The 20,932-nt window shown below is 40.9% G+C and overlaps 1 protein-coding gene across 1 annotated transcript; it reads right to left on the bottom strand.

Annotated features, from left to right (window-relative positions):
- Window positions 1–3,020: 3,020 nt before the first annotated feature.
- Window positions 3,021–19,443, bottom strand: LOC147748403 (uncharacterized). Its single transcript, XM_086936426.1, has 5 exons — window positions 19,199–19,443; window positions 14,219–14,254; window positions 7,581–8,018; window positions 4,839–5,054; window positions 3,021–3,398 (listed from the first exon to the last, which is right to left on the bottom strand). The coding sequence occupies exons 3-5, from the start codon at window positions 8,016–8,018 to the stop codon at window positions 3,114–3,116; spliced, it is 939 nt and encodes a 312-aa protein (XP_086792552.1). The 5' UTR covers window positions 14,219–14,254; window positions 19,199–19,443; the 3' UTR covers window positions 3,021–3,113.
- Between the last annotated feature and the right edge of the window lie 1,489 nt (window positions 19,444–20,932).

Raw genomic sequence — 20,932 nt, 5'->3', positions numbered from 1 at the left:
AGCGTGAGGCTATGAGGCTTATTGAGAATGTGAGTGGGTGTGCGAGGATGTGTGATAGTGTGTGAGTGTGGATGTGTGTGAGGGTGGTGGTGTGTGAGTGTGTGGGCATGTGAGTGTGTGGTGCTTAGTAATGCTGTAGTTGTGATGTGTTGTTCTGTGCTAGTGGTGAGTGGTGCTGTGTTGATGTTTAATAATTACCACCACAGCATAACTTTGCACCACAACAGTTGCACTTCTCGCAACAATGGCATCACTGATGTCCCCGAATGCAACATGCAGCAATACCAGTTTATCTTTCTGCAGCCCCACATTACCATTGAGCAACTACACTGCATTACTCTGCACTTCCACATCCGTATTTTGCACACCAACAGTCTCATTTAGACATAGTAGTGCAGTACCGATGACTGTTGTGTGTGTATGCTTGTTGAAAGTGGCCATTGATAGATGTTGTGTGTGTGACTGTTAAAAGGGTACATGTTTTGATTGTATGAGTTTAGTTTGCTGCAGTTGTGATGAGTGGTGTTGTTGTGGTAATTGTTTTTTTGTGTGGTTGTAGTGTGATAGTGTGTTGAGGGTGAGTGAGGGTGAGGTGTTGAGGCTGAGTGAGGGTGAGGCGTTGAGGGTGAGTGAGATTGAGGGTGAGTTAGTGTGAGGTGTTGAGGGTGGGTGAGGCTATGAGGGTGAGTGAGGCGTTGAGGGGGAGTGAGGGTGAGGTGTTGAGGGTGATTGAGGCTGAGTGAGAGTGAGAGCAAGGAAGGTGTTGATGGGGAGGTGTTGTGCGTGATTGAAGTGGTGTTGTGGTGGTAATTGTTTGTGTGTTGTTGTAGTGTGATAGTGTGTTGAGGGTGAGTGAGGGTGAGAGTGAGTGAGACTGAGGGTGAGGTGTTGATGGTGAGTGAGGGTGAGGAGTTGAGGGTGAGTGAGGGTGAGAGGATGAGGGTGAGTGAGGTGTTGAGGGTGAGGTGTTGAGTGTGATTGTGGATGAGTGATAGTGTGGGTGAGTGATGTGTTGAGATTGACTTAGGGTGAGGCGTTGAGGGTGAGTGAGTGTGAGGTGTTGAGGCTGAGGGTGAGTGTGGGTGAGGCGTTGAGGGTGAGGCATTGTGTGTGTTTGTAGTGTGATAGTGTGTTGAGGGTGAGTGAGTATGAGGGTGAGTGAGGGTGAGAGTGAGTGAGAATGACGGGGAGTTGTTGATGGTGAGTGAGGATGAGTGAGGGTGAGTAATTGAGGGTGAGTGAGGGTGAGAGGCTGAGGGTGAGTGAGGTGTTGAGGGTGAGGTGTTGAGTGCGATTGAGGATGAGTGATAGTGAGGGTGTGTGATGTGTTGATGTTGACTGAGGGTGAGGCATTGATGGTGAGTGAGGGTGAGGTGTTGAGGCTGAGGGTGAAGAGCTGAGGGTGAGTGGGTGAGGCGTTGAGGGTGAGGCATTGAGGATGATAGAGAGTGAGGTTCTGAGGGTGAGGGTGTGAGTGTGGGTGAGGCGTTGAGGCTGAGTGAGGGTGAGGTGTTGAGCGTTATTGTTGATGAGTGAGAGTGAGTGTGAGTGAGGAGTAAAGGGTGAGTTGTTTAGGGTGAGTGAAGTGTTGCTGTTGTGGTAAGTGTTTGTTTATAGTTGTAGTGTGATAGTGTGTTGACGATGAGTGAGGGTGAATGAGGGTGATGTTTTGAGTGTGAGTGAGGGTGAGTGAGGGTGAGTGAGTATGAGAGTGATTTGTTGAGTGTGAGGTGTAGAGGGTGATTGATGACGATTGAGATTGAGGGTGAGTGAGGAGTTAAGGGTGAGGTGTTGAGGGTGAGTGAATTGAGGGTGAGTGAAGTGTTGCTGTGTTGGTAAGTATTTGTTTGTTGTTGTAGTGTGATAGTGTGTTGACGGTGAGTGAGGGTAAATGAGGATGAGGTGTTGAGGGTGAGTGAGTATGAGGGTGAGGTGTTGATGGTGAGTTTTTGAGGGTGAGTGAGGATGAGTGTGGGTGAGGTGTTGAGGGTGAGGAGTTGAGGGTGAGTGAGGCTGAGGTACTGAGGGTGAGTGAGGTATTGAGGGTGAGGTGTTGAGAGTATTGAGGATGAGTGAGAGTGAGGGTGAGTGATGTGTTGATGGTGAGTTGTTGAGGGTGAGGTGTTGAGGGTGAGTGAGAGTGACGTGTTGTAGGTGAGGGTGAGGGGCTGAGGGTGAGTGTTGGTGAGGCGTTGAGGGCGAGTGAGGGGTTAAGGGTGAGGCGTTGAGGGAGAGGTGTTGAGAGCGAGGGTGATTGAGTGTTTGAGGGTGCAGGGTGGAGGGTGAGTGAGGGTGAGGTGTTGATGGTGAGTGAAGATGTTTGAGGCTGATGGTGATGTGTTGAGGGTGAGTGAGGATGAGGTGTTGAGGGAGAGTGAGTGTGAGGTGTTGAGGGTGAGTGAGTGTAATTCAGGGTGGATGATGAGTTGAGGGTGAGTGAGTGTGAGAGAGGGTGTTATTGACAAATGTGAGTGTTTTGCATGTGTGACTCGTTATTGTAAAGTGTGTTTGTATTTGTGTATGTTGTTGTGGTAGAATGATGCTGTTGCGGTGGTGTAGAGTGATGTTGGTGTGTTGATGAGTGTTGTTACTGAGGTGCTTCCTAATGCTGTAGTTGTGAAGTGTTGATGATGAGTTGTGCTGTGTTAGTGTTCAACTATTACCACCACAGCATAACTCATTCCAACAACAGTTGCACTTCTCCCAACAACCTAATTTGTGATGTCCACCAATGGAACACGCATCAATACCACCTTAACATTCGGCCCCCCACAGTAACATTGCTCAACAACACTGCATAACTCAGCACCAGCACAGGCGTCTTTAGCTCAACAGTCTCATTCATACATAATACTGTAGTGCGTGTAAGCTACAAAGTATGTGTAATTTGTATATGTTTTTCTAATGTCAAATGGATTGGCTAAATCTTGTATGTGGGTGTGACTATGTTGTATAAATGGAGTGTCTTAGTTATAATTTGCCTTTCGAATAGAAAAATTCACCATAGAAGTATTCAAATTTGTATTACACACTTGTTTATTTTTTATAAAAAAACACAAATATTTATTGTTTAACTTTGTACAAAAAAAAGATATCCTGGCAACATGCAAAATTTACTCAGAACATATTTCATCGTCTTTTTCTTTAAGAATCTTTATGATTTGCCCATTACAAAAGACAACTTCAAAATTTTGTGGCAAAAAATGGACAAGGGCATCTCCGATGTTCTCAACGTCCTCATCTAACATAAACCATTTAATTAAGATCTCGTTTTCGATGGGCATCGATTGCAATTCGTCTGTGTTTGTCACTTTTATTGTGATGATACTTGTTTGCTCAGTAGAGCTTTCAACACCATAAATTAGAATGTCCATCTTTTCCTCTGGTGGGGCTGTTACCTGTTGAGAGAAAAGAAAAGCATTAATTATTTGTAAAATGTGTATACTTTATTTTTTGTGTAAGGCCTATAGTGGTTGAAAGGGACAGAGTTGTTGAAAGGGACACATTGGGTGAAATGGACTGAGTAGGTGAAAGGGTCCCAGTTGTTGATAGAGTTTGAGTGGGTGATAGGTCGAGACTGGGTGATAGGTGGTGGTAATAAGTTTTTTGTGTGGTTGTAGTGTTATAGTGTGTTGAGGGTGAGTGAGGGTGAGATGTTGAGGGTGAGTGAGGGTGAGGCGTTGAGGGTGAGTGAGATTGAGGGTGAGTTAGTGTTTGAGGATGAGTGAGAGTGAGGGTAAGTAAGGGGCTGGTGGGGATGTTTTGAGCGTGATTGAAGTGGTGTAGTGGTGCTAAGTTTTGGTGTGGTTGTAGTGTGATAGTGTGTTGAGGGTGATTGAGTATGAGGGTGAGTGAGAGTGAGAGTGAGTGAGAATGAGGGGGAGGTGTTGAGGGTGAGTGAGGATGAGTGAGGTTGAGGAGTTGAGAGTGAGTGAGGGTGAGGGGCTGAGGGTGAGTGAGGTGTTGAGAGTGAGGTGTTGAGTGTGATTGAGGATGAGTGAGAGTGATGTTGAGTGATGTGTTGAGATTGACTGAGGGTGAGCCGTTGAGTGTGAGTGAGAGTGAGGTGTTGAGGCTGAGGGTGAGAAGCTGAGTGTCAGGGTGAGTGTGGCTGAGGCGTTGAGGGTGAGTGAGGGTGAGGTGTTGAGGGTGATTGAGGATGAGTGAGTGTGAGGAGTTAAGGGTGAGGTGTTTAGGGTGAGTGAAGTGTTGTTGTGGTGGTAAGTGTTTTTTTGTAGTTGTAGTGTGATAGTGTGTTGACGGTAAGTGAGGGTAAATGAGGGTGATGTTGTGAGGGTGAGTGAGTATGAGAGTGGTGTTGAGTGTGAGATGTTGAAGGTGATTGATGATGATTGAGATTGAGGTTGAGTGAGGAGTTAAGGGTGAGGTGTTGAGGGTGAGTTAAGTGTTGCTGTGGTGGTAAGTATTTGTTTGTTGTTGTAGTGTGATAGTGTGTTGACGGTGAGTGAGGGTGAATGAGCGTGAAGAGTTGAGGGTGAGTGAGTATGAGGGTGAGGTGTTGATGGTGAGTTGTTGAGGGTGAGTGAGTATGAGAGTGGGTGATAAGTCTAGAGTGGGTGATAAGTCTAGATTGGGTGATAGGCCTAGAGTGTGTGAAAGAGCCAGAGTTGTTGAAAGGTTCCGAGTGGGTGAAAGCTCCCGAGTGGGTGAAAGCTCCCGAATGGGCGAAAGGTCCCAAGTGGCTGAAATGTCCAGAGTGGGTAAAATGTCCAGAGTGGGTGGAAGGGGCAGAGTGGGTGAAAGGGCAAGACTGGGTGCAATTCCAAGAGTGGCTGAAAAGAGATAATTGCAAAACTTTGTTTGTTCGTTGTGCTTACCTCCATTTTGCTATGGCGCGTTGTATTCAATATTTTTTGGCAATTGAATTCATGTACAGTGACATGAGTCAGGGTCACATATTTCCCAAGATGTATTTTAAATAGTGACGCTTCTCTCCACAGTGTCACTTTTATATCATCAGTTGCATCTTTTATTGTAATGGATTTGAGTGGGGTATCTTGCCCATTGATAAACACCGTTTTTGCGTCCTCTTCCTACACAAAAAGAAAGCATTCTATTAAATAGTGATTGTAAAAACAGATATTACTAGTGCATTGTCTGAAAGGCTATATAATGTATCATATTTAACGACCCAAATGAACCTCCTTTCTAAAAGATTGAAATGTTTCTTGTAAAAAATGGCCTTGTACATAGTACTTTTTTTTGTAGTATACACCAAAGCACTGGCATCTTATATTTTTCAAAAGTTGTACTTGCTACTATGTGTGAAGAGTGCATAATCAAAAATGTGTCCAGTTAGTTTTTGAAGTTACTAAAGGTGTAATGTGTGTGTAAGTGAACTATGCATTTTTTAAGTAGACATGATGACATGAGTGAGTGTGATGGTGAGGTGTTGAGTGTGAGGAGTTGATGGGGAGTGAGGGTGAGTGAGGATGAGGTGTTACGTGAGGGTGAGGTTGAATGTAAATGAGGGTGGGTGAGGGTGGGAGGGTGAGGGTGAGAGTTTGAAGGTGAGTGAGGGTGAGAAGTTGAGGGTGAGTAACGATGAGCGTGAGTGTGAGTGAGGCTGAGTAAGGCAAGTATGCATATTTTTAGTAGACCTGATGACATGAGTGAGGGTGTGGGTGAGGGTGAGTTATTGAGGGTGAGGTGGTGAGTGAGGGTGGGGTTGAGGGTGAGTGAGGACGATGTGTTACGTGAGGGTGAGTGTGAGTGATGCAGAGTTAGGGGGAGGCGTTGAGGGTGAGTGAGAGTGAGGGAGTGTTGAGGCTGAAAGATTGAATGTGAGAAGTTGAAGGTGAGTAAGGATGAGTGTGAGTGTGGGTGAGTGAGGGTGATTAATTGAGTGAGGGTGAGGTGTTGATGTTGAGGCTGAGGTGTTGAGGTGTTGAGTGAGGGTGACTGAGGAGTTGAGTGAGAAGTGTTGACTTTTTGAGGGGGAGGTGTTGAGGGCGAGTGAGGGTGAGTGAGGGTGATTGAGTGAGAGGTGTTGAGGGTGATTGAGGGTGATTGAGATTAAGGCTGAGTGAGGCATTAAGGGTGAATTGTTGAGTGTGAGGTGTTGTGTGTGAATGAGGGTGAGGTGTTGAGAGTTATTGAGGGTGAGAAGTTGAGGGTGAGTAAGGATGATGGTAAGTGAGGGTGAGTCATTGATGTTGATTGTGAGGCTGAGGTGTTGAGGTGTTGAGTGAGAGTGAGTGAGTATTTGAGGGAGAAGGGTAGAGTTTTAGAGTGGGAGGTGTTGAGGGCTAGTGAGGGTGATTGAGGCTGAGTGAGGAGGAGGTGTTGAGGGTGATCTCGGCTGAGTGAGATTGAGGGTGAGTGAGGCATTAAAATTGAATTGTTGTGGGTGAGGTGTTGAGTGAGAGTGAGAGTTGGGTGTTGAGGGTGAGTGATGTTGACTGAGGGTGAGGCATTGATGTAAAGACAGTATTTGTGTACTTTTGGTAAACCCAAAAAGAACAATTCTACAAAATAGTGGCAGTAAAAAAACATAGTAGTAGTGCATTGTATCACTGGTAATATAATGTATTATATTTCACGACCCAAATGAACATACTTTCTACCATAGTGTAACTTTTTTTTAGTAAAAATTGTCATTGTGGAGAGTACTTGAATTTGTAATATACCCCAAAGTACTCACATATTATATATCTCAAAACTATCCCTTTATACATAGTGTGAAAGACTGTGAAAGAGTGTCTAATGCAAGCTTTTTTGATGTTGTCCGTGATGTTACTAAGGGCCAGATGTAGGTAAATCCCATTTTTGTATGTAGGTACCAACATCTGTATTCATTACAGAATACTTACCAAATCTTTAATTACCAAATCGGTAAATAGCGAATAGGTAATGCGCATTAATTCATATGGGTTTTGAAGGACATAGGAATGATTAGGCATTACCGAATCGGTATTTACTGAATCTGTAATTAAAGAATTATGAAGGGTGCAGGTGGTGTCACTTTGACACCCTCCTGCACCGGAAAAAAAGGCACAGGTGCCATGTGGCAAGCATACCTGCTGTAAGGGCAGGTCTGCCTGTCACATGCCATAGGTATTTTACCCTGGATTTGTATTCCATGGTAAAATACCGATTGTGTAAGCCATGTACAGAAGGTACATTGGCTACCTACATTACATTTCAGTTAATTTTATTGAATCTGTAAATCTACCGTTTTGGTTAATAAACAGATTTGCTAAAGTTACCTAAAATGTGCCCCTACATCTCAATAGCCCTTTACCGATGTGAAACGGGCCAAAATCTTTTTTTTTTGGCCGAATGGGATCGCTAAAGGGCTACCTACACCGGGCCCCTAAATGTGTAATTTGTGTGTAAGACAACTATGCATTTTTGTACTAGACATGATGACATGTTTGTGTTGATACATCTGGCACATATTGTCCCTGAAACAGTCGTCAGACTATTTATACTTGCAATTTCTAAAAAGCACAAATACATAAGATATGTCATTTACAATCCTAATAAGTCCAACTCTTCCAATGCAAGACAATATTTTTTTTTAGTTGACATGATAACATGTTTGTGTTCATACTTACGGCAATTATTGTCCCTGAAACGGTCATCAGGCTTTTTAGACTTGCCCGTTTTATTTCCTTGATGGGAGAAGCCGATGGTGCAGGCGGATGCAAAATGTTGTTTGCTTGTTGGATCAGGCCCTCCTCGATTGTCATTGCGGGAAATTTGGTTACTTTAGTTTGTTTTGTAATTAAAATTGTTTTGTTTTTGAGAATAAAGTTCCGTATCAGTAGTCCACAGTTTATTTTCGTTTGCTCATATAAATTTTCTTGGTAACATGTACATTTAATTGTTCCAGTTTTATCTGCTAAAGCCAAATGGAATAAAATTTTCTGCTCTTGTTTAGCATTTTTGTACGTAGTTTTCCCTGAGCAGCTGATGACATTAACTCTTATTGGTTTCTGGTATGGTTTGTTGTCATCAGTATTAATGTTCATTATTTCTTCAATAGACATCATCTGAAATAGAAAATGTGATATAACATGTTAAATACAAACCCATATTGGTTTATGATCACTGTAATAGCATTCTAAAGTACCATAGTTGTGTAGTTGGTCATTTGTATATATATGATCTAAAATGGATTGGTAGTTAGTTGTGTAACTGTTAATGAGTTGTTGACATTGTAATTTTGTTTCAAAGAATCCAAGTAATTGCTTGCTGTTTGCATTTGTTTGAGATACATCCACATTGAAATCCCCTATAATAATCAATTTGTGCATGGGGTAAAAATCCGTAATATTAGTGATGAAATCAAAAAGAGAAGTTATACTTTTTAGGGGTGGTTTGTATAAAATAATAATAAGGTAATCTGTGTTATTAATCTGTATAGTAAAATGTAAAATGTCTATCCCTTCAAGTGTCTCATAAATAGGCAATATAAATAAATCTTTTTTGTAGTACATAATCATTCCATGGTTTGTGTTGTATGTATGAAATTTATCAAATATAATGTGATGATATTGTTCTATACTGAAATCATTAGCTGTAGCATTTCTTGTAGTGTTGATCTCAGTTAAGCAAATAATGTCTGCTTGTAATATATTCCTATCCGCTACCATAGATGAAACATTTTTCTGTACTGATCTTATATTGTGTGCAATGATATTGAAATGTGCACTGTATGTATGTAACTGTGGGATATGTATTTCAAGTGGCATTTCTGTCCTTAATCTGTGCATTTCCTCATTAACTTGTGGATGTACTACAATTTTACGTTCATCAAAATTGTGTACATAGACATTTTGTATTGATTTTGCCCTGCTAATAGCAACATAATGCAAATGATGAATCTTGCTGTTATTAAAGTGTATATAAAGTGGTTCAAGAGTTGCACCTTGTGTGCGATGTATAGTGCGTGCTGATGCTTGGCGTAAAGGAAATTGCTTCCGTATAATGGTAATAAATTTCTTAGTGTATTGGAAATGTCTAGCTATAGCATGTATTGGTGTCCATGTATTTTGTGTTTGTGAATGAAATAAGTGTTTATATTGTTGTCTGGTTGTTTCTCCTATAGTGGGATTGTCAAATAACAACCAAACAATAATAGGTGTATTGTTAATCAATTCTACTAATTGTACAACACCAGTTGCGCCATTTGTTAAACCATCATTGACATCCACATTGCAACTTAAATCATAACGAAGTTGTAAGGCAATGTGTAATGTATGTGAAAGGCCCATTGTTTTCTGTGGATCTTTGGGCAGTTGCTTAAGAATCGTTTTTTTCACACTTTCAGACAAATCAGAACTAACAGTATCGCTTGCTACTGTTATGTAGACAGGATAATCTTTGCAATGTTGTTCTAAAACCTTTTTGTTAATTTCATTAACTTCTAGATTAGTTGACATGATATATGGAATTGTTTCTAATAAAGTCTCATCAGGTTGTATTTCCCTTTGCTTAATTTGTGAAATATCTTCTTCAGTATGCTTGCCTTCTCTCAATCTGTTTAGTAATTCAGCAAATTGTAGATCTTCTTTTTGGCGCATAATTTTTGTTAATTCAAAAATTTTAAAATGTTCTTTCCACAAGTTAGCACTTAAAGGACCATACATTTGTGTCGAATCCTGAAAAATGTATCTGTCAAATACAGGTTTTAATTGGTAAAAGTCACCAATGGCTAAAATAGAAATTCCTCCAAATGGTTCATTAGATGATTTAATTTCTTGAAGCCTGTTATGTATAAAATTCAACATATTGTGGCCTACCATTGAAATTTCATCAATAATAACAACTCTAACATGCATCATTTCCATTTGTAGAGCAGTTCTATGTTCATGAGTCAGTTGTTTATAAGACAAACTTTGCGACACAGGTATTTTGAAAGTGCTATGCAGTGTTTTGCCATTAATATTATGGGCAGCCTTTCCTGTTAGAGCAGTAAGTAAGATATAAACATTATCCGGATTTTCACCGGCCTTAGTGTTATAGTAGCGTAGTAAAGTTTGATAAAGTGCAGATATTACAAAACTTTTCCCAACACCAGCCCCTCCAGTGCAAAAAGTATAGCATGGAGTGCTAGTAGTTTTAAACCAATGCAAGTGATGGTAAACAAAGTTAAGTTGTTCTTCCGTTAAGTTTTGCATAAGTTGTTGGTATTTTTCATTGGGTAAAAGAACGTTAGTTGATCTTTGTTCTTCAGTTGTAGTTCTAATTCCTAAATCTAGAGCCAAATCATATCTATTATTATGTTCTGGATTTTGGTCTTCTGTCTGTATATTCACAGTTGGTGATAGAGGAGGTGAAATGACATTTTCATGAGACTGTTCATGAATAATGTTTGTAAGTTCACCATGCTGTTTGTTATAGATTTTTAGTTGTGTGTCAACAAATGTTTTAACTTCCAGATACCTATCATAGTAAGTTTCCTTGTTGATTAGTATTTTTTCTTCTTCCCTCCATGGATAGTGCAACATTAATATTTCTCTATAATACTCTTCCGGTTCATTATTTTTGCTAAATCTGCAAAAGCGTATTATTTTCCCTTGTCTGCGCTTATTTAAAGCATAATCATAATTATGTTTCTGTTGTTTATTTCCGTCACTACATTCTATTTCTAATTCTTCCTCATCTGAGCTGTAAAAGTTTTGTTCTGCAAGTAAATCTTCGCAATCATTTATTTCTTTCCCATGTGTTTTTTTCTTCACATAGTTGAAATTAGCCGCATAGTCTGCTAACGTGCACATCTCTAATGATTGTGGCCGTTTGCAGTACTTAATAATAATATTTTCACATTGAATGTCAGTGGAATTTTCGGGCAAGTTATTAATAGTTTCGATATCACGCATTAAATAAGTTCTTTTCTCTGGACGGCTAGTATTAATAAATACAAATGATCGTGAGCTTTTCCGTAATGGTATTTGAAGAATTAGATATGCTGCTTCTTGAGCACTAATTTCTGTGCAGTTGAGGAATTTGTTCCCTATGTGTTTAAGTTGATCTTTGATATTACTATTGCTTGGTACCTCTTTAGCAGCTTGCGCTAGAAGTTTGCTAATTCCTCTTTGCGATTTACTAATATATGAGATAATATAGACTGCACAAGCATAAGGGTCTAGTATAAACTGCAAGTCTATATTTGCTCGCCAAGCTTCTAAAAGAGTACTATTGTAGTTATTGATGAAGCATTCGGCTGGTGTTCTTTTTAAAAAAAATAGTAGTTTTTTGTAAGCTAGTTTGTATAGAAGTAATATATTCTTTATCATCCATTTTAATGAAGTCCAAAAATTCCTCAAAAGAAAGTGTATTAAAAGTAGTATTATTCATAGCTTCATGTATTTTTTTCATATTATCTTGCCATTGGTTATTTGTCTCCTCCAGTGTTAATGGCTCTAATATGAGCGTTCTTGACATTGGATATTTGGGATATTGATATTTGCATGTCCGTTGCTGTTTACGTCTGCAATTTTTGGTGTGACCATGCCTTTGTAGATTTATTAACGGTTGTAAAACAGGGTTTTCAGACTTATGACAAGTGATATATTTGTCAATAAAGCTATTGACTTCTTCCACTGGTGAAACACCATACAATGGTGCTTTGTTTACCCAGAGTAATGCATGTATATGTGGAGAACCTCTCTGTTGGAATTCGACTCTGTAAAAGTAGTCTACTATTTCCCCAATTGGATTAGTGCCATTCAGCAAAACACAATTAAAGAATTTCCTAACTTGATAGTCAAACTGTCTTGCACATGTTATTGGATCTTCTTGTATTAATTTACTTTTAGTTTCCCAAGACATGTTTAAGAATTCTTCCTCTGTACATTCCTGTAAGTTTCTAACTCTCAATAGTATATTTATTAAATGGTGCCATTTTGTTTCTGCAGCAGATAATGTCAAAAAGAAAGTGGGAATGCCAAGTTGCCTTATCATAGCAAAAATATCTTTTTTGCAACCTTCCCAATATGGAGGTGAACTGCGTATAGTTTTTAATACTTTGTACCCCTCATTGAACTGTAAAACATTGGCAATATTACATTTAATGTCTTTAGCAGTTATTTTATTCCCATCTGTAAAATGTTTTCTGATGGAAATGTTGATTTTACCATGGATCTGCTTAATATGTAATTTCTTCAGTTTAAAAAAGACATTAGTAATAGATTTAGCGACTCTTCTATCATAACTCCTTAACTCTGCTTGGCAAATAGTACTATAATGTACCGGTATGTGTCTTTCCTTATTGTTAGGTCTTCGTTCACCACAAAAAATAGTAGGGAAAGCCAAAAACTCTGAATCTTTATCCTCATATAAACCTCTTGGCGTGTTATGTTCAGCTGGAGCGAAACTTAACACATTCAGCGAATTACTAGTAATAGTTTCATTTGTTAACATAGTATCCAAATTTCCAGCTTCTATGTTGTCTGAACTATCAGATGAATTGTTTGTTTCAGAAGTCTCATTGTGAGATTCTATTTCTGGAGGTATATACTCCCAGTCAGGGTTAATGGTAACACCATATTCATTAAACATTCGACTATTTTTCGCTAGCCATGTAGCTGCCTTTTTTACAGTATTTGGTCTAATATTCTCATAATGTGTATATGATTTATAGATTAATTTCCTTTTTAATTTCACTGGGATTGTCATGGCGTCATTAATTTGCCTTGGTAAAATTGTAACAGTTGTCATAACATCTGCAGGTACATTAACTACTGCACCTGATAATGATTTTTGAAAACCGCGTGGCAGACTCCGAATTTGTAAGAATGGTATCCTAGGTGAAACTAATCTTTCTTCTAAATCATATAATTCTAATTCAACTGGTACATTTGGGAAGCCCATGCCATTTACAATTGAACATGGTGGTATTTTGTTTTTGCGAATGTAATAATAGCAAGTCTTACAAATAAAAGTTGTTTTCTTGTTACTAATGTTACACTTGTTGAAAATTTCGGATTGGCTAACACTGCGTATATTTAGCAACGTTTGTTTATGCCACAGTTGATTGCAAAGAGTACAAATGTACTCTGGCCCATGCAATATTTCCAGGTGGAATTTGCGAATGATTGTATGGATTTGTTTACCTCGTTTCTGTCTTTGGCCCTGCGTGAAGATGGGTATGTTATTATCAGTAGCACTTAGTTGACTGTTGGTAATGTCTTCTTCAGCTGTATTAATTTTTTTTCTTTGTACAACTGTAGTTGGACATGTACTTGAATCCCTTTTTCTTTTCCGAGACTGATTATTTGTTCCCTGGATAGCTTTACTATTACCTTGTAATTGTGGTAAATGATTGCTATTGCTATTCCCTCCCTTACTTGTATTCTGTAAATGATCAGAAGACATTGATGTTGATGTTATCGTCTGATTAGGAGTACATTCAGTAGTATGTACCCAAATTTTTCTTTCTTGCGGCAGTTGACTATTTTTTTTGTGCACAGTAAGTGCTTTTGTTAAGGATTTTCTTTGAATGACTTTTATATCTATTGGTGTTAATTCAAATTGGACACATTGCTCAGCCTGATGTTTTAAGTTATATGCTAGTTTCATAACATATTGAATTAGCCCTTCAAACGAATTAAATGCAATTGTAACACATGTTCCGTTTGAATGAGGCATGCCTTCATGGTCCCTACTATGTGAATCAAATACAAAGTATGATTGCATATGTTTGAAAATAGCTATTACATAAACATTCATACAAAGTAGAACACCACAGTGCTTCTTAATAGTAACATTTAATGCTGTGCTAATATCTGGGTAGGCTTTATCAAAACGTTTAAGGACATCACCGTAGTAAGCATTCCGTAGCAAAAGTGAATATATCTCTTGATTGTGGTCTATATACCTTGGCAGGTCATCTGGATGCATAAGTGTTTCTTTGTTAATAGAATGCATTTGGAGATATAAAGCGTCCCCACGGTCCATTATATAATGCAGATCATTAGAGTTCCAAGTAGTTACTGGCTTGCATAAATTGTGCAAGACAGCAAAAGCACTATTTGGTAAGCATTGCTTACCTTGTGATTTGCTATTAAATTTGCTATTCCCTTGATGGTAACTTGCTTTTAAGCATTTCTGCATCTTCAAAGTTATACTGAAATGTTGTTATCAACAAATGTAAATTGAGAAGGTTTGTGAACTAAAAAATTTTTTAGGGGACTGTAAGGTATGAACTTTTAACTATTTTTAAACGAAGTGGCAAAGTAGTATTTACCTTAACTTCTGTTTCTTTTGTTGTTGTTTGAATAATCTGAAAGTTGAAAAAAAACATATTGTTTAGAATATATTTCTCCGAATTTTAGCCATAAAAGACACATTAGCATGTAAATAGTCTTTTAAAGACCTGTTAAGAGCTCTAGTGCTGCTGTGAGTGTATGTGCCACGGCTGGCACACAGGCAGGGTGAGATGATAGAGGGAGAGAGAGGGAGTGGGAGGAAAAGGGGGACAGAGAGAGAGTGAGTGAGTGCATGAAAAGTTAATACTGAGAGACGTTAAAAAATGTGTGTGTGTGTGTTATGTGTTGCATTGAATCAGAGAATGGATGAGGTGTGAGGAAGGTAAAGGGAGTGAGAGGGAGAGTGATAGGAAGTGAGACGGGGATGGAGGGAGGGAGAGAGAGGGAGAGGGAGACAGAGGGATTAACAAAGTTAGAGTGAGAAAGAGGAAGGCAAGAGAGAGGTAGGGGGAGCTAGAGAAGGAGAGAGAGGGTGAGTGTAGGTGAGGGGTTGAGGGTGAATGAGGATGAAATGTTGAGGGTGTGAGTGTGAGGGTGAGGTGTTGATTGTTGTTGAGGTGAGGTGGTGAGGGTTAGGGTGAGGGTGAGTGAGGGGGAGGGGATGAGGGTGAGTGAGGGTGAGGGTGAGTGAGGGTGACGGTTTGATGGTGAGTAATGGTGAGGGTGAGTGAGGATGACATGTTGAGGGTAAGTGAGCATGAGGGTGAGTGAGCATGAGGGTGAGTGAGCATGAGGGTGAGTGAGCATGAGGGTGAGTGAGCATGAGGGTGAGTGAGGATGGTGTGAGTGAGTGTGAGTGAGGGTGAGGGGTTGAGGGTGAGTGAAGGTAGATTAGGCTTAGAGATTGAGGGTGAGTGATGGTGAGAAGCTGAGGGTGAGTAAGGATGAGGCTGAGTGTGGGTGAGTGGGAATGAGGTGTTGTGGGTGAGTGAGGTGTTGAGGGTGAGTGAGGCTGAGGTGTTGAAGTGTTGAGTGAGAGTGAGGGTGAGTGAGGAGTTGAAGGAGAAGTGTTGAGGGTGTGTGTGTGAGGTGTTGAGGGCTAGTGATGCTCAGTTTTATGTTGTTGCTGTCACCCCAAGCCTTAACCACTGACCCTGCCCCCACCGATGCGGTCATTGGACACTAAGTAAACATTACATTTTGCCCCTGAGAGAAAGATTGTGAGTAGGCATGTAATAGAGTGTGTGTGTGAAAGTGTCCTTGTTCGTGGAATGTGTGTATGAAAATTTTGTTGTGGTGTGGCGAAGTGTTGGTGTACCCAGTTACTGTGGAAGTAATGTAGAAAGATAGAGAGGGAGTAAATGGGAGACAAATGGAGAGTTATGTACAAAGACAGAAAGGAAGGGAAAGTTAGGGAAAGGAAGGGAAATGGAGGGAGAGGAAGAGAAAGGGAGTGAGATGCAGGGTGATAGGGAGTGAGACGGAGAGGGAGGGAGAGAGGAGGAAGAAAAAAGTGGGAGTGAGACAGAGGGAGGAACACAGTTAGAGTGAAAGAGAGGAAGATGGGAGAGAGGGAGGGGTAGCTATAGAGAGGGAGAGAGAGCTATAGAGATGTAGGGAGTCCGAAAGAGAAAGAGAGCGCGAAAATTATGTGTATGCCGGGAGGGCTCAGTGCACGAAGCCTTCGGCTGCAGGGTCCTGTGATTAACCTCATGGTCAGTTTAATGTTGTTGCTGTTGCCCCGACCCTTAACAACTAACCCTGCCCCCACCGATGCGGTCCTTGGACACAAAGTAAACGGTAAATTTTTCACCTGCTTGAAAGCTTGTGATTAGCCATGTAACAGAGGTTGTTAGCGAAAGTCCCCTTGATAGTGGATTGTGTGTATGAAAAATTTGTTGTGGTGTGGCGAAGTGTTGCGAATGGATTATGACTGTACTATTCCCCCTAATGTTGTAATGTGCCTGTGACTAGTGTAGTAAGTGTATGGGCAAATTTTTTTTGGGTAGGCAGCTAATTCTGGCTTGGAATTGTTGTTGGGGATGGAGAGGGAGTGAGTGTGTGCGTGAAGAGTTAATAGTGCGAGACGTCCTGAAAAATGTGTGTGTGTGTCATCGTGTAACTTAGATTACTTCCTATATTGTATTGAATATGAAAATGAAATGAATGCGGTGTGCGTGTAATATTGAAAGTGTACACAGTTAGTGTGCAAGTAATGTAGAAAGATAGAGAGGGAGTAAATGGTAGACAAATGGAGAGTTATGTACAAAGACAGAGAGGAAGGGAAAGTTAGGGAAAGGAAGGGAAATGGAGGGAGAGGAAGAGAAAGGGAGTGAGATGCAGGGTGATAGGGACGGAGAAGGAGAGGGAGGGAGAGAGGAGGAAGAAAAAAAAGGGGGAGTGAGACAGAGGGAGGAACACAGTTAGAGTGAAACAGAGGAAGATAGGAGAGAGGGAGGGGGAGCTATAGAGAGGGAGAGAGAGCTATAGAGATGTAGGGAGACCGAAAGAGAAAGAGAGCGAGAAAGTTATGTGTATGCCGGGAGGGCTCAGTGCACGAAGCCTTAGGCTGCAGGGTCCTGTGATTAAGCTCATGGTCATTTAATATTGTTGCTGTCGCCCCGATCCTTGACAACTAACATTGCCCCCACCAATGGGGTCCTTGTACACAAAGTAAACAGTACATTTTAAACCAGCTTGAAAGATTGTGAGTAGCCATGTAATAGAGGGGGTGGGCGAAAGTCCCCTTGATAGTGGATTGAGTGTATGAAAACTTTGTTGTGGTGTGGCGAAGTGTTGAGAACGGATTCTGACTGTGCTATTCGCCCTAATGTTCCAATGTGCCTGTGAATAGTGTAGTAAGTGTAAGGTGCATTATTTTTTGGGGTAGGCAGCTAATCCTGGCTAATATGTTATTGGATGTGTGCTTGTGAAAATGTAATACTAGTAGTTGTACGAGTGGCTGTTTCTGTGTGTCAGCTTGTAACTTGGATTACTAACTGTGCAAGTAAAGCAACGAATGAATGCATTGTGCGTAAATCTTGTAAAGTGTTGCCTGTTTACGTGCAAATTAATGTTCAATTAGAAGTTTTGACTGAAAGTTTGGTGCTGTAGTGGCGAAGTGCTATGATGTTACATTGCGTAGGAGTTGCACGTGTTGTATAAGGGTGGCAGTCAGTGTTTTGCCTAATGTGACAGGCTGTGTGTGATTAGTGTAAGATGCAGTGTTTTGCCTAATGTGACAGGGTGTGTGTGATTAGTGTGCTATAGAGAGGTAGGGAGACGAAGAGAGAAAGAGAGCGACAAATTATGTCTATGCCGGGAGGGCTCAGTGCACGAAGCCTTCGGCTGCAGGGTACTGTGAATAACATCATGGAGAGTTTTATGTTGTTGCTGTCGCCCCGAGCCTTAACCACTCACCCTGCCCCCACCGATGCGGTCATTGGACACTAAGTAAACATTACATTTTGCCCCTGAGAGAAAGATTGTGAGTAGGCATGTAATAGAGTGTGTGTGTGAAAGTGTCCTTGTTCGTGGAATGTGTGTATGAAAATTTAGTTGTGGTGTGGCAAAGTGTTGGTGTAACCAGTTAATGTGCAGAAAGGGAGTGAGATGCAGGGTGATAGGGAGTGAGACGGAGAGGGAGGGAGAGAGTAGGAAGAAAAAAGTGGGAGTGAGACAGAGGGAGGAACACAGTTAGAGTGAAAGAGAGGAAGATGGGAGAGAGGGAGGGGTAGCTATAGAGAGGGAGAGAGAGCTATAGAGATGTAGGGAGTCCGAAAGAGAAAGAGAGCGCGAAAATTATGTGTATGCCGGGAGGGCTCAGTGCACGAAGCCTTCGGCTGCAGGGTCCTGTGATTAACCTCATGGTCAGTTTAATGTTGTTGCTGTTGCCCCGACCCTTAACAACTAACCCTGCCCCCACCGATGCGGTCCTTGGACACAAAGTAAACGGTACATTTTTCACCTGCTTGAAAGCTTGTGATTAGCCATGTAACAGAGGTTGTTAGCGAAAGTCCCCTTGATAGTGGATTGTGTGTATGAAAAATTTGTTGTGGTGTGGCGAAGTGTTGCGAACGGATTATGACTGTACTATTCCCCCTAATGTTGTAATGTGCCTGTGACTAGTGTAGTAAGTGTATGGGCAAATTTTTTTTGGGTAGGCAGCTAATTCTGGCTTGGAATTGTTGTTGGGGATGGAGAGGGAGTGAGTGTGTGCGTGAAGAGTTAATAGTGCGAGACGTCCTGAAAAATGTGTGTGTGTGTCATCGTGTAACTTAGATTACTTCCTATATTGTATTGAATATGAAAATGAAATGAATGCGGTGTGCGTGTAATATTGAAAGTGTACACAGTTAGTGTGCAAGTAATGTAGAAAGATAGAGAGGGAGTAAATGGTAGACAAATGGAGAGTTATGTACAAAGACAGAGAGGAAGGGAAAGTTAGGGAAAGGAAGGGAAATGGAGGGAGAGGAAGAGAAAGGGAGTGAGATGCAGGGTGATAGGGACGGAGACGGAGAGGGAGGGAGAGAGGAGGAAGAAAAAAGGGGGAGTGAGACAGAGGGAGGAACACAGTTAGAGTGAAACAGAGGAAGACAGGAGAGAGGGAGGGGGAGCTATAGAGAGGGAGAGAGAGCTATAGAGATGTAGGGAGACCGAAAGAGAAAGAGAGCGATAAAATTATGTGTATGCCGGGAGGGCTCAGCGCACGAAGCCTTAGGCTGCAGGGTCCTGTGATTAAGCTCATGGTCAGTTTAATATTGTTGCTGTCGCCCCGATCCTTGACAACTATAGAGAGTGAGGGAGACGAAGAGAGAAAGAGAGCGACAAAATTATGTGTATGCCGGGAGGGCTCAGTGCACGAACACTTCGCCTCCAGGGTACTGTGAATAACCTCATGGTCAGTTTTATGTTGTTGCTGTCGACCCGACCCTTAACCACTGACCCTGCCCCCACGTCGGAGTGTTAGGAACGGAAGTAAAAATTGTGTAGAAGAGTGAACAGTTGGCTGTACTTACATGATATATGTTGGTGCGCAGTTTCTTTCCCCCTATCAAGGAAATGTTGAAAGCGTACCAATAACCTACAAGAGATAACAAAAAATAAACAATATGTATGTGTTGTTTTAAAGCAAGGTATGACCTGTTTTAGAAATTACGTAGTCTTTTGCTAAGTATTACCATAGAAAATGAAGATTTGCAAACACACATGTCGCAGAATAATTTAACACAGGTGCAATGTTGATATAGTAACAGTTCTAATAAACGCAACTAAAAATATCAATACTGTCCCTTAGATGTCTAGAAATAACACTTGCATGCACTTACGTTCTAAGATTGAATGCCGTAATATTTCAGTGGCTGTTGGTCGATAGCAGCAAGTTCAGCGCCGTTCTGTAAGTCGAAGTTCTGTCCTCGCTGGTAAAAAGAGAGTATGACTTAAAGTGACCCGTCCCTCTGCTTAAATAGGGGGTAACGATGCAAGAATCTTTTTTTTCTTTTTGTGTTTAAGAAAGGATCAAAGCTTTTAGTCCTTCCCTTGCCCCAAGGAAAAGTCACACTAGCTGATGTGCGCGACTTGGAAGTGTGAATGTTTGAATGTGTATGCAGATGGAGTTTCGACATAGGCGCGCCAGTAGACTTCACTGGGCAACTCCCTTAAGGCCATATAAGAATTTGCTCGGAACTCACATAGCAAAGGGCCTTTTTTTATTTACGTTAGTGTAATTGGACTTCAACTGTCTGCTCGAAGTTACACTTAAAAATGGCATATATAAAGCATCAAAAGTATACAAAGTTTCACTTAAAAACATACAACTCTTGTAATATAGTGGCTCGAAGTTGTGCCGTTTAGGTTTAGTATGAAAATATTGAAAATTGCCGCGGATGCGTCCATTAATGTGTGTGTGGCAACGTTAAAAAAAAGTGGGTGAATGAGAAAGATGGTGGATAATTTTGTTTGGCAAAAAATAAATGGAAAGACAGGTGTGGTGCTGAACGGGTCAAAGGGCGGATGCAATATTTGCCATAAAAGTTGTGTTTTCCGTTTCAGTATGAAAATAGTGAACATTGCTGCGTAAGTGGCCCTTACATGTGTCTGTGTGTATTTTTAAATACTATGGGAATTTTGGCTGTGTGTGTACGTGTTGTAAATACAGAATTTCGCTGCGGGTGCGTCCCTTAATGTAAGTCTTGTAATATACAGGCTCAAAGTTGTGGCGTTTATGTTTAGTATGAAAAGACAGGACATTGCTGCAGATGCCTCCATTAATGTGTGAGTGTCACCATAGAAATACAGTGTGAGAATGAAAAAGATGTCCGATGATTTTGTTTGCCAATAGATTAATGTAGCGATAGGTGTGGCGAAATGTTCGGAGCTGATTTATTTGCCATCAAAGTTGTGTTGTTATTTGTTGTATAAAAATAGTGAGCATTGCTAAGGATGCGGCCCTTGAATGTGTTTGTGGGTAATTTTTAATGCTAGGAATTATGTTGGTGTGTGTGTACAGCATGGTATGTAAACTATAGTACTTTTGTTAACGTTTCCAGACACCATTTTATCCTTTAATGTAAATCAACTTGAACTGTCTACTCAAAGGTACACTTAAAAATGGCATGAGGGGTTGAGGGTGAGGATGAGTGAGGGTGAGGCTGAGGTCTTGAGTGTAACTGGAAGTAAGAGTGAGGGTGAGTGAGGGGTTGAATGTTAGTGAGGGTGAGGTATTGAGGGTGAGTGAGGGGAAGGGTGATTGA

This window comes from Lissotriton vulgaris, chromosome 1_1, assembly GCF_964263255.1.
Source record: "Lissotriton vulgaris chromosome 1_1, aLisVul1.2, whole genome shotgun sequence".
Taxonomy (NCBI): domain Eukaryota; kingdom Metazoa; phylum Chordata; class Amphibia; order Caudata; family Salamandridae; genus Lissotriton; species Lissotriton vulgaris.
This window is presented reverse-complemented; position numbering and strand designations above follow the sequence as displayed.